Genomic DNA, 13,798 nt, shown 5'->3' with positions numbered 1-13,798 from the left:
TTGGACAGTCCTGTTAAAGCCATCATGTTCTTTTCATTTTCTTTGTTTTTAAATGCATATTATATTTATGCATATTCATATTACCTATGTCATATTCCTTCTACTGTAATGTGAGTTCCTTGATGGAATAAGCCTTACAGATACACTTTCCAAATGCTATGTGTACTCCATTGAGATAAAGAGAAAGAAATATACAGAATAGGTACATACATAAATCATGTTGTCATAATTGTTTGTAACATAGTAATAGGAACATAAGTTTCCAGATTAATTTTGGTGACAGAAGAATTAGGTTTTGCCTTGTAATCTTACTCAAAGTGTCATGTAAACAGGAGACCAAGTAAAGCAACATCATGTTAAAAATATTACAAAATTGAAGTGGTTAAAAACATTCAGGTTAACTGAATATGTATAGGATTTTAAGCAAAACATGAATTTGAACTAGCCAATGAAACTCTAAGGAAAAGATCTTTTTTTCTTAGATTGGCACTACTCCCTTCTCTTTGCTTTGAGACCTTAGTGGTGTGTGGGTTATCACTGCTTGTATGTCTATTAAGGGTTATTTTAAATCAGCAGAATGAAATGTTTTATGTGACTTAATAGATTAAATAGATAGTATCTTTGATCCTCTTATCTAAACTTCAAATGTTTTGAAATAGTCACTGTGTTTATTTCCTTAAATACATTTACCTTTTAACAAGAGCTGTGTACCACTGTGGCTTATATGCTGTAAACAGCAAGAGAGGAGAACTTTGTAAGAATAATTTGTCTCCAGAACTCAGATAAAATAATCATACTTTTATAATTGATAAGACTATCCAATGTAATGAAACCTGTATTCTTGGTATACTAAAATTTTCCTTATTTACATTAGGATATGTCTGGATGGAAATGCTTAACACACACCTGAATTTGGTTTTTAGAATCCACTTGGCACAACTGCGCAGTGATACAGCTATTATGTCTCTTTTTGTTTTAAAAAACATCAGGCTCTGAATGAAGATATCCTAAATGTGGCTCAACCCAGTAATGGTTTTTAAAACCACAGCACAGATTAAGATTGATTTTTCTGTAGATATTGTAGAAGTATTTCCTCCAGGGATAATTCCACACAAGGGCTGGAGCTTTTAGTATTTGATTTAAGGGATCAAATCAGTTTTTTCCTAAGACTTTTATATAAAGTGAATACATAAAAAAGCCACAATTCACTTCAGAGCTGCTTAAGAAGGAAATTAAGAAGGGAATTGGTACTGGATGATCATACACACAAAAAGCAAATTAAACCATAATACATACTAATGTTTTATAGACAGCATTTTACTGAAGTTAAATATTTGACTTTTGTCTTTACTCTTTTAGATCAGCAAATAAGAATTATAATGGCTTACAGATTTCAAAAGAGTCATTATTAAGCAACATTTTTTATGTCTCTAAAGAAATTGAAATCTGTAGTAAGAAATGAAACTTGCCTGGCTGGGCGTGGCTCAGTGCTTAAGCATCGACCTAGGATCCATGAGATCGTGGTTCGATTCCTTGCCTGGGTTACGGGCTCGATCCCCAATCGGGGGCATGTAGGAGGCAGCCGATCAGTGACTCTCTCATCATTGATGTTTCTATCTCTCTCTCTCCCTCTCCCTTCTTCTCTCAGAAATCAATAAAGATATATTTTAAAAAAAGAAAGAAATGAAATATATGTCTGATAATAATCTAGAACAATAAGTAATTTTTTTCTCTAAATACTTTTTTATACAACTGAAAAGAGTGATCGAGTGTGAAAAGCAGTTTGAAATTGAACTTCACAGAAGACAATGTAACATACGAATGCAATACTATTTTATATGACCTTCCAACTGTGTACTTTATAAAATTAAGTACTCATAGAATGATAACAGTTAGAAGCTACATGTGTAACCTTTACTTTTTTACATTTTGTAACAAGTATAATGTATGAAAAAGCATAACAGACATCAATAAGGGGAGAATTCTGCAGTATTAGTAACTTAACATAATCTCTCCCCCATGTGATTATACGTATGTGATATGAGAGAGTAGTTTTCAGTCCTTAGTTTGCAAAAGAATAAACCAACAGGACACTCCTTCTACACTGGGATCCTGCTAAAATAGTGTTGGTGTAGTTCCCAGGAATTTGCATGTCCGAGGACATGGTTGCCACAGGGAAACCATGAATTACACTGAGGAGCAGAGATACAGGGAACTGTTTTAGTCAGCAATTCAGAAAACTGTGGGGATAAAGATACCAAACAATGTGAGCCTGTGAATGCTTCTTGCTCAATTGCTTGAGAAGTGTGAGTATTATTAAAAATGAAATTTTTTTTTCCATCCTAAAGCAGGTAGAGAATTATGCCTGTGATTCTTGAAAACTCGTAATGTACTTTGTAAAGTTCTATTGTAGTACATAGAACTACCTTTGACCCAACTCAGGAGATAGATGATTATAGGCTAAATCCTAAAAAAAACAAAAAAACTTTCGATTAACTGGTGATTAAATGAAAATGACTATGAAATTTAATAGTTTTTGAATAAATGTATAATGGAAATACTAACTTTGAAGACACCAACCTTAAAAACAGTTCTTTGGAACAAATGCAGATTTTTCGCCCCCCCCCCCCCCCCCGCCAAAAAAAAGAATATTTCCCTGGCTGCTTCTTTATTGTTAAAGATTTGTTTTCTTTTCCTTTTTTATGGAGAGGAGAGTAAATTACTCAAATTGCCAAAGTTTAGCCTTGGTAAATGCACCGAAACAAATACATTATAATATAATTAATCTATCTGATGCTATTTTACTTGCAGATTCAAGAATGGCTTTGTTTAAATTGCCAAACCCAGAGAGCAATGTCGGGACAGCTTGGAGACATGGGCAGAATGCCTCCCACACCGTCAGGGCCAAAGGCCTCTCCTGTGCCTGTCCCCACAGAACAGCCACCTCAGAAAACAGCAACACCTGGTCAAGTCAAAGTTAAAAAGAAGGAGCAAGAAGGGAAAGCAGAAGGTGAAAAAACCATTTCAGAAAAAGCAAAAGAAACACCTTTAGTTGAAAAAATGTCCCCCAAGGTAACCACAGGTCAAAAACAAGAAGAGAGTAAACAAGAAAAAGACAAAGCTTTACTCCCTCAAGAAAAAAAGGCAACCCCTGAGGACAAAAAACCACTTCCAGAAGAAAAAAAGGCAACCACTGAAGACAAAAAAGCACTTCCAGAAGAAAAAAAGGCAACCACTGAAGACAAAAAAGCACTTCCAGAAGAAAAAAAGGCAGCCACTGAAGACAAAAAAGCACTTCCAGAAGAAAAAAAGGCAGCCACTGAAGACAAAAAAACACTTCCAGAAGAAAAAAAGGCAGCCACTGAAGACAAAAAAACACTTCCAGAAGAAAAAAAGGCAGCCACTGAAGACAAAAAAACACTTCCAGAAGAAAAAAAGGCAACCACTGAAGACAAAAAAACACTTCCAGAAGAAAAAAAGGCAATCACTGAAGACAAAAAACCAACCCCTGAAGACAAAAAACCACTTCCTGAAGAAGAAAAGCCACCTCTTGAAATAAAAATGCCAGCTCTCAAAGACAAAAAGCCAACCCCTGAAGACAAAAAGTTTCCCCCAGAAGCACCAACACCAGCTCTAGGGGAAGAACAGAAACAGGACTTACTTGAAACTCAAGTACAGGTGGCTGAGGAAACGCCTGAAGGCAGAGTGGCTCCGCAGGTGGTGCAGGAAGAGAAACCACCACAGACCAAGACCAAGACCGAGGATTTCCCACCTGGGGTGCTTCAGAGTTTGCCTGAGGGAGGTGATGGGACAACTCAAAAGATGAAAGATCGGCCACAGGCAGTCTGCACAGCAAAGCCTGATCAGGTGGAACCTGGGAAAGAGAAAACAGTAAGTTATGTTTTCCTAACTTTGCAGTCTTATGTATATAATTTACTAATTTTTACCTAAGTACATGGAATGCTTAATGGTAATTATATAAGTAAAATCCTTCGATTAATGGTGTTTTCAGAGAAGTGTAACAGTTTGCTAAAATCAGAACTTTGGTTTTTTTGACAGCTTAATCTAATTTAATAAGACATTAGATATAAAATTTATTCTTCTAGCTTTTATGTCTATCAGATAATTTATCCAGCTCCTATAAAGTGATAAAGAAGTTTCTTAACCTTTTAAGAGATTCCTTTTTCTCCCCACTATGAACATAAAATCGGTATCCTCCTTTATAAGAAATAATGTATGTTTTTAAGCTTCTGTTCACTTATCCAGCTGATTAAATAAGGGTCAACAAGTATTTTTCTCATTTAAAAGCCTTTCAAGTTGTGTTCAACCATAAAATTATATCATTGTGATTGCAAAAAAATTTGGAAAAATTTAAGATATATGCCATTTTTTAAAAAAGTTCATTTTAGTGTTTTGTGTGATTTTAATTAATATATTCTGTTCGTAGTTTTGTTCAATGTGTTTAATATTGAAGGGTTTTTTATAGTCCAAGCATAATCTTCAATAATATATATATATTCTTTTTTTTAGTAGAAACTTTTAAGAGTGCCCCATCTTAACCAATATTTATACAAGTAATAGTATCATTTTTAGAGGAACCCTGATTTTTCAGATTACAGGAAACCTTACAATATATCTGACAGAATAATTTTATTTATTTTCTCTTTATTTTTTTTTTCCATCACCATTTATCCCCTCTCCACCTCCACCCAACCCCACTTCCCCCTACCTCTCCACCACCAAAACATCATACTATTGTCCATGACCATGAGTTCTTCCTCTTTTTTTTTTTTCTTTTTTCCTCAATCCCTCCACATCCCCACTACTACCACCACCACCCGTTGAATAATTTTAATTCACAGATGCTAGCAATGACTTGCAGGAAAACAAAATTATTTATAAGTATGAAAAGTTAATATTAGGCCCAGCTGGTGTGGCTCAGTGATTGAGAATCAATCCATGAACCAAGAAGTCCCTGGTTTGATTCCCGGTCAGGGCACATGCCCGAGTTGTGGGCTCCATCACTAGTAGGGGGTGTGCAGGAGGCAGCCAATCAATGTCTCTTATTGATGTTTCAATTTCTCTATCTGTCTCCCTTCCTCTCTCTCTAAAATCAATAAAAGCATGTTTTAAAAAGAAGTTAATATTAGAGCTCTATTTAGAACCTATAGTCCATCCAGACTGGTTCAGTTGTTTTGTTTTTTGTTGTTGTTTACATTTTTTAAGACATAATTTACCTCTGGTAGGTGATGCATACCTCATTAAATAAACTTTCATGTTCCCTTGTCATATAAATGAGTTTTTCAGAGTCAGAGAAAGCAGATGCCTATATATGTATCCCCCACTCTAATGTTTGGATCTAGACCCCCCCATTGCTTCTCCTAGCTAACCACTTTTCACAACTCGATGCCTTTTACCATTCCTCCCTTCTTGAAACTATCCTTGTCTTTCTTGACCCTTCCCTTATCTTTGTCTTTCTGATCATCCCTTACGAGTTTCTTGATTGTAGCAATTGCTTTTCTTTTTCCCAATCTCCATACGATGAGGTTTCTTGTTTTCCTTTGAGTTCTGTGTTCTTTCCTTATTGGAGTCACATGAACCTTTCCTAAATCCACTGGTTGTACCTTTGCCCCTCTTTTAGTTGCCAGATCTGCGTTTTCAATAGATTGTCCCACTTCAAAGCCCCATTGTGAGCTGGAACTCAGTATGTTAGAATCATATCCACCCTCTATAGAGGCGGTTTTTTACTTCTTACTTTTCTAGTTCATCATTCACCCTATCTCTGATTCCCCAGTCTGAGCAATCTGAGGTTTCTTCTTGCATGCTCTTTGCTCTCCACATCCAGTTCATCACGCTCTTCTTCATTCGCTCTTGTTTCTAAGGAAGCTCTCCTACTTATGGCTTTCATGATCTTTTGCCAATGATTTGAATAATCCTGTTACTGGTCACTGTGACGTCTGTTTCTCCCTTCTCAAAAAGTAATAGCAGTCTAAGATAATATAGTTGTCAGATAAATTATTTTCTAGGGTTCAAACAATTTAACTTTATTGCTCAGATACTTCTAATGATTCTCTATCCCTTGTTAAATATAATCTAGACAATGTGTTCTAATATTTTGTTAGTACACCACTTTTTATATTATTTTGTACCTTTATCACTATCATTTCCTTTTATCATGATTTTTTCTATGATTTTACAACCTCAATATGTATATACTAATTTTATTTCTAAATTAACTATATGTACTAATTTACTAATGTATTATTTACAATATAAAATATTAACAAATAAGATAAAATCAGTGGGGAAAATTAATCATTTTATTATATTTATTTAGATGTAGATACATTTGACCACATTAAAATATGATTAATGGTAGTGTTGTATAGAGAGAATTGATTGACTTAACTGTGCTTCAATATTTTAGAAAATTGGGTTTGAAATTTTTGAAAGTTATTTGAAATTAAACTTCTAAGTTTATTTTTATATTTGACATTTAGTTTTAATGAATATCACAACAAAAAACGATAACCCACAAGCATATATCAGAGTTGGAAGTGGATCAAAGATTATACTTGCCAAATCTTGCTATCTGTTTTCTAAGTTTGAAATTGAAAACAAATTTTTTTCTTAATTGTAGAAATTCCACAAATGTTAACCTTCCCTGATACCAATCATCAGAAAATTAGTTGTTTTTAAATATTGTTTTAACAAATATCTTTAAAAACCACCAGAGTTCTTTATCTGGAAGACTTATAAACAGAATAAAATATTATCTTTAAAGTTTTTTAAATGAGCTGATATGACAGCTTTTTTAAATGAGGTCATTTTATATAGCATAATCATATAATTTCCAAATATTTGTCTTCAAAGGAGTGTTTTCACATCGTAATTTTTTTGAAGAGATGGCTATTGTTTATTTTTTCTTTAATACCTAAAAGGTAGAATATTGCTAATAACCAGGGTTTACTATTCCTAAATATCTAATAAATGGTATTACTGATAACCATTGTCATCACCAAAAAGTTGGGCAACTTTGGGATTCTTCTACTTTTGTTAAAAAGGAATTAAATCTTCACATTTACAACTTTTCAAACTGATTTCCCGTGAGATAATCAGTAAGCCTCTGTGGTTAAAATAAATTCATAGTTATTCTCTATCTCAGTACCAAATATTAAAGATATACTTCAAAATATAAAGGTCTCATTAGTATACAACATGTACTACATCTGTAAAATCTTGAGGCACTCTGCAATTCTGGCTTACTTGTAACAAATACAAGTAAATGAATTTCATATCTCTATAACCTTCCCCTTTAAAAAAATAATTTCCATCAGAAAAGCCATTCCTCAGTATTAAATATATAGTTTTTTAATTAAGAAATATAGACAACTTTATTATACCAATCCCTTGATATTGAGGCTATCTACATTGGTACATTATTACTCACAATAGAATTTTCTAAGGATTTTATTATAGAATCAGAATTATTAAACATTATAAACTGAGCATGTTAGAAATATCTCTATTTTGTTTCTATTATGTAACCTTTTGTTACTTACTTTGTTTTAATAATTTTCCCCCAAACCTTCTACAGTTACTTCTTTGTTTCTTCTAACAATATTTGCTAACAAAGACATGCAGTTTGATTTGTTACCATATTGGTTTCTACATATTACTTTAGACATTTTTCCATGGCAGAAAAACAACTTCCCCAAATCGCATGTGATTTTTTTCTTACACTTTTAAATAAGAAAACGCAAATGAAGGTTATGTCTTTATTATTCAATTTATTAAAAAATTATAAAGTACTGGATGTTTTTGTATTGGTGTCATAATATCACTTACTTTAATGCAAAAGCACATTATGTGCATAGACAATGTGTTATTGGAAATAATAGATGTACATTCAGATCTTAAATAGTTTTCCAGATAATGTCAAACATTTTTGGCTAACTTGTGTCAGATCTGATTCAACTTGGTCATCGTTGCTTTTACCTTGTAAACTTGCTAATGAAAAGTTTGTAACAATATGGAATTTGCTTTATTAATGTGTTTGTATGTTTCTTACATTATTAGTATCATACTTAACACATGATTTTTTTGTGAAAATCTTTTTAAAGAATGTTTTGTCTACCATTTACCTATTATAGGAAAGTTGGTTTAGTTGAAACTGGGTAATTTGGGCCACAAACCTGCCTAACTGAATGATTGATTAGCTTCAATATAAAGGTGAGCAAATGAAATAAGTGCCTCACTATACTTTTTCCTTCAAGTATAACTTCCAGTTTTCTCCCAGGATTATCACAGACCATGTGGCCAGCTGACATGAGAAATAAATGAATAGTGGTGTCAATCTTTTAATTAAAATTAGCAAAATATAATTTTGGATTGAAAATAAAATAAAAATATTAATGTTTACTTTTTACAGTCCCTTAAATAATTTGGTATATTTGCCCGGGTTTCTGCACCCCACTATCAAGACTCCTGACTTAACAGTTTAGCTTGGCTTTCTCAGCCCTCTGAAGTATGGTTCCAATATAACTTTCAAACAACCTAATATTCCCCACAAGTGAGAAATAGGAAACCAGCCAAATAGGCCTTTGTTTAATTCCTAAATGTAGCCTGTGCTATCTCCCTCCTAAACCTGTACTCACTTCTTCTCTGTGCACTGATGCTGCGCCCTTAGGTCAACCCTATCAGAAAAATCCCACCCGGACCTCTAGGCCACTCTTCTTTTTAATGGCCGTCACTTTTGCTGTTGAACTCCCTACATTGATCAGATTTAAATTAGCTTTTTTGGAAATCAAATAATTCTCTTAATTTACCTTTTACTTTGTTCTGGGTACTATGTTAAGTCTCTTTTCTATCATTTAATCCACATAACTAATGATGAGATAAATATTATATCTGCTTTAAAGAGAGGAAAACTAAATTTCTGTGCCTAAGCTCACATAGCTGGGAAACAGCAAAGCTAAGATTATAGTTCAGTCCTGATTATAAAAGCTGAGCTTCTTAAACACTGTACACAATGCTTCTTTCCCATGATACTTTTGACATATTGCCTTTTCATTATTATAATCACATATATCTTGGCAGCTCCCACTATAATCCCAAACACTTTCTGTAATTTTTTACTTTGTTTATATATTTATTTTATTAATTCATTTGTCATTTGTGTCACTCATATTATTATAGTATATCATTTGCATTTCTTTGTTGCCATATCATTTTTTCCCCATTCATTCCTGTCTTTCAAAATGAGTTTGTGAAGTGGAATTAAAATTTATTCTGAAATATAGTAAATAATTTGAAAGGTACATTTTTCTTTACTTTTTTAGCTTAATATTTTTAAATTACATGTTACTAGAGAATTCTCTTTTATATATTTAAAAAGAATACAGCTTATCTACATTTGATACATACATCGAAACACTGTAACTTTCCTGATAAAAGCCAAAATGTCAACACCCATTAGCATAAACTTTTATTTCTGGTTAATATGACCCAGGGGTTAGCATTCAAGTTTCATACACACACGCGCACACACACACATATTTATTGTAGCAGCGTAATCAGATAGGATGAAAAATAATGAGGTTTTTTTGTACTGAAAAGGATTGCCATGTAGGTGGGACTTTCTGATTTTTCTCTCCAGGCTCAGTGAATTTTATGGACTTAATCTTGTTTAGAGTATTGGAACACTCAGACTAGCAAACCATTTTGACTGAAACATTTTACAAATGATTAAAGATACTACATTTATTGTTTTACTTTGGCCCATTAAAATAAATGACTTGGGGGAAATTAACCAACAACTTAATATTGCACCCTTTCTTTGTACAGTATTATATTTAACCAGGAATTCAGTTCTTAACCCCAATAATATTCAGATACCTTCCATTTACCTTTAACATGGAAGACTCAATGTTTCATTTGGGAAAAGGGCAGGTAAGTGGGGCTGTGCAGATGCGTCTTGGCATATTCCTCACCACTAGAGATGTCTCAAAATAAGACAGAGCTTCAAATGGGTCTCAACTCACTGCCTTTCTGCAGAAGAATATTGGAAAAACAGGAATTCTCTACTCTCTGCTTTATACTGGCAAGTACAAAATATATGAATCTTAGCCTCTGGAAATTTTAAGTGATTGTTTCATTTACATAGACCCTAGTCTCAAGTAGCCATAATACGATACATGGGAAAAGCATAATACATAATAAAAAATAAAAGTCAGTATAATAGAGTCTAATGGAAATTGTACTTAGAAAGATACAGGGAAAATGTGTTCTTCAGGGCAGGTGAAAAATAACATTGCTATTGAAAAAAAAGATATGCTTAAATTATGGCTGTTCCCACTCACTGCCTCCATCTGAGATGACAAACAAAATTATCTTGCAAATGGTAGATACTTGGAATTTTATTCTTATGTAATAATTTCAGAGGTCATTCTAGATGTATTTTGAAAAAAATGAAATGGATAATTAATTTTAACATCTAATTACTCAAATGAAGAAAATACAAAATAAGAAAAATCAGTGATATTTATACACATATGTATATTTGTTAATATATATGTATAAACTTAAAAGAGCCATTTGAATCTTTTCACTTCATTAAATCCTAATAGGTTACTGAGTAGCGACACAGTTTTGAAGCAACTGAGAGAAAACTCTCAATCTTTTAGTTCTAGAGATATTTGGGAGAAAATAATATGTTATTCCTTCATCACATAAATCCTTTGATCATAGTTCTTTAGACATCCATTTGAAGTTTGAATAATTAGAGAAAATCAAACCTAACTTACACACTGTGTTTTACATTCTTATCGGTTCCATCTACTCTTTCATATTTGATCAAATTATTCCCGTGTTAAGAAATGTTATTTGTGAAGCAAGTGTTTGCAATGTTAAATCTGTATAGACCAGTGAACCTACATGGGTACAAATTGCATTAGTAATCACACCGGGTATTTCAGGAAGGAGAGTGGATAGCACAGGAGGAATAAATGGATGGACAGATGAGTACCTCAGCGTGCTGATCTCTGTATATGAAGAAAAACTTTTTGTTTGAATTTTAGCAACAGGTGAAAAGATGAATGTGTAGGTGCCTTAAAGAGGCAAAGAGCCTGGTTAGTATATGATCTAATGATTAACAATCTAGCAGTATAATGAAGGAGCAGATCACTCACCTGCATCAGGGAACTTTATACCTATGCTACTTAGTATGATAAAAATTGACATTATGAATTTTTTCAGCATACTATGGTACAATAAGGACATGACCAAGTGTTCTTTCTGCATAGTCTAGCCAAATGCCTTTTTGTCACTTAGCTTTATTTCCTTATTAAACACACCAAACATTTTATCTTAGACCCACAAACCTGTAGAGCAAAACCTTCCTAGATTTTTTGCCACCCTATAATATGGGGAAGAGGAGTCCTTAGGGAGGGAAATCATCATAGATACTTTCTGAATCAATCCTGTGAGGAGAATGGAGAAAGGAGACCAAGAAGATAGAGGTAGGAGGGAGAAGGGGGTAGAACATATTACTAAAGAAAGAAGGAAAACATGAACAGAAAGTGAAAGGCTACATAAAGGGGATGGTAGGGTAGGTATTTTGTTATTTATGTGTGTCAGTCTTCTGTCTAATGTATCTCAATTTCCTTTGTTACATTATGTATGTCTGGTCCTAATCTGATTTTTGTAAAATATCACTAGAACTTTCGTTATCTGTTGTATAAAATTATAATTTATCCTTTATTATACTCAATGAGTTGTTATATGTAACAATAGTAACATTCCTTCTATACATGTATAGTTTTGTTATATTGTTGTTTTATAATATATGCAGACACAAAATAAAGAATGCAAATGACACCATCAAACTTTGATTATGAAAGATCATTTTCTTGCCCTTTTACTCACAAGGAGCTTAGATACTCCACCCCAGTGTTCATGGTGTTTATTGTCATTTAGTGAAGCTTGGAAAAGAAGACAAGGAAAGACATAGAAAGCATATTGGAGTAAAAAAAATGTCCTCTGGCTTTCTGTGGGATTTGAGGAGATGGAAATATCCCTCCACTGTGACCATCCAGAGAGATTTCATTAGAAGATTTTCCCTTGTTTACCTCTTCAATGTGTAGCTCTTAAGAAAAAGGATCCAACGTTAGTTGGGGGCTCATTAGCCCTATTACTATAGTCTCATAATTGCAGATAAGTAACCCTTCCCTGCAAAGACAGCTGAAATGGTGCAGAGAAATTAATTCTTGGTAACCCAAAGAGTAGACATTACTTTTTCGACTAAAGTTGTGAAAAATATATCAGACTGTCTTTTTAAATTAAGTCATGTTGGCAAATTCAGCAAAAGCATTTTACTCTGTGATTTGTTCAAGGTACATCTCTAACCATACATAATAAAGACATGTATTGAGATGAAAATGAGTGTAAAGTTAATATCAAGCCAACGACTTTTATATTTGAGAACTATGTAGGTAACGGGAATATGAGAAGCAGGAGGAGACAGGGAAGGAAGGAAGAAAGGAAGGCAGGAGGGAAGGAAGGCAGGAAAGAAGATGTTTTTGCATGTTTGTTTGTTATCCAGCCTGACATCTGTTCCTTTTGGCTGTAGATGGGTTGGAGGAGCCGTGCCCACACACCCACTGAAAATACTGCGATGGTCAGTTCAGGATACAGACTTAGTGGAATCGAGGTGACCCCGTAGGCCAGCGTCAAATAGAGCATGCCTGGGCCCTTGTGCCGCTCTTCACCTGAGCTCTTCCTCACCTAGGGATGTGGGGTTTTTCTGATGTTCTCCTTTAAACATGGAAACTAACTGGATCAGCAGGGTTTCATTTTGCTCACAGCTCTTTAAAATTTGGACTTATGCAAAAAGTCTCTATGTTTAACATTTTTGTTTAAGGCCTGCCTCTCTGATTGAATCAAATTGTCATCGTGGCTTTATCATAGGAAAGCAGTAGTTGAAGCCTGTGACTTGTCTACTGTGTCCCAGCTCCCTGGAAAGCCCATCTGTCCATTCACAAAGTTAGCTGTTGTGCTGGTTGAAAGGAGCTGACTTTGAAATACTGTGAAGATAAAAATACAAGTATTTTCAGTCAGAAGACATTTATAAGTGATATTTGTTAAATATCTTTGAGGTGAGATCCTGAAGATTAATGTGCTTAACAACCTTACAAAAATAATAGCTATTTCCCTTTTACTGAAGCCATAAGTCAGACCAGTTATTGTGTTACTTTTACAAAGTTTACAATTTCTAAACATTCCTTTCAAGTGATATGGCATTGTAATGTTAACTGCAATACCAAGTTAATAGTTTATGTTTTATGTTTATAAGTTTTACGTTTTCTAAAATGTCTTTCAAAAACAGTGTCTTGTTTGAATCTCTCTAAGAAAAAGAAAATCCTTGTGGTAGGTGAGGCAGATATCAGTGTGGCCCCAGTTGATATATGCTTACTTCTGTTAATTTTCCGACATCCCAAAAGACTTGTAGCTAGGTAAAAACCCATCCTCTGATTCTTTCTTTGTCTGTCTTCATAATCCCAAGGTATTAATTATGTCAGTGGAAACATATCATTAAATTTTTTCTTTAATAATTTGAATTCTATCCCAAAGTAAATTTACTGAGAAAGAAAAATCATGTTTTTGAAGGAAAATGGCATTGAAATGTAAAAAGATAGAGCATTAACGGACTAAAAAAATGTCATTTTGAATTGACATTTAATCTTAGATTAAATGAAAACTAACCTTAATCAATATGGATTAACTGTTTTCATTTTTTGCC

General features: G+C 33.5%; 1 protein-coding gene across 1 annotated transcript in view; it reads left to right on the top strand.

The window, feature by feature from the left end:
• The window catches only part of PCLO (piccolo presynaptic cytomatrix protein), a 341,606-nt gene that overhangs the window by 153,999 nt on the left and 173,809 nt on the right, over nt 1-13,798 (top strand). The window contains exon 4 of the mRNA XM_087821122.1: nt 2,812-3,891. Within this exon, the coding sequence (XP_087677248.1) occupies nt 2,812-3,891 (1,080 nt within the window). The remainder of the gene's footprint in view (nt 1-2,811; nt 3,892-13,798) is intronic.

The sequence above is a fragment of the Miniopterus natalensis genome, chromosome 10 (assembly GCF_054644295.1).
Source record: "Miniopterus natalensis isolate mMinNat1 chromosome 10, mMinNat1.hap1, whole genome shotgun sequence".
In the NCBI taxonomy this organism is placed as follows: Eukaryota; Metazoa; Chordata; class Mammalia; order Chiroptera; family Miniopteridae; genus Miniopterus; species Miniopterus natalensis.
Note: the sequence above shows the minus strand (reverse complement) of the source record. Positions and strands in the feature narration are given on the sequence as shown.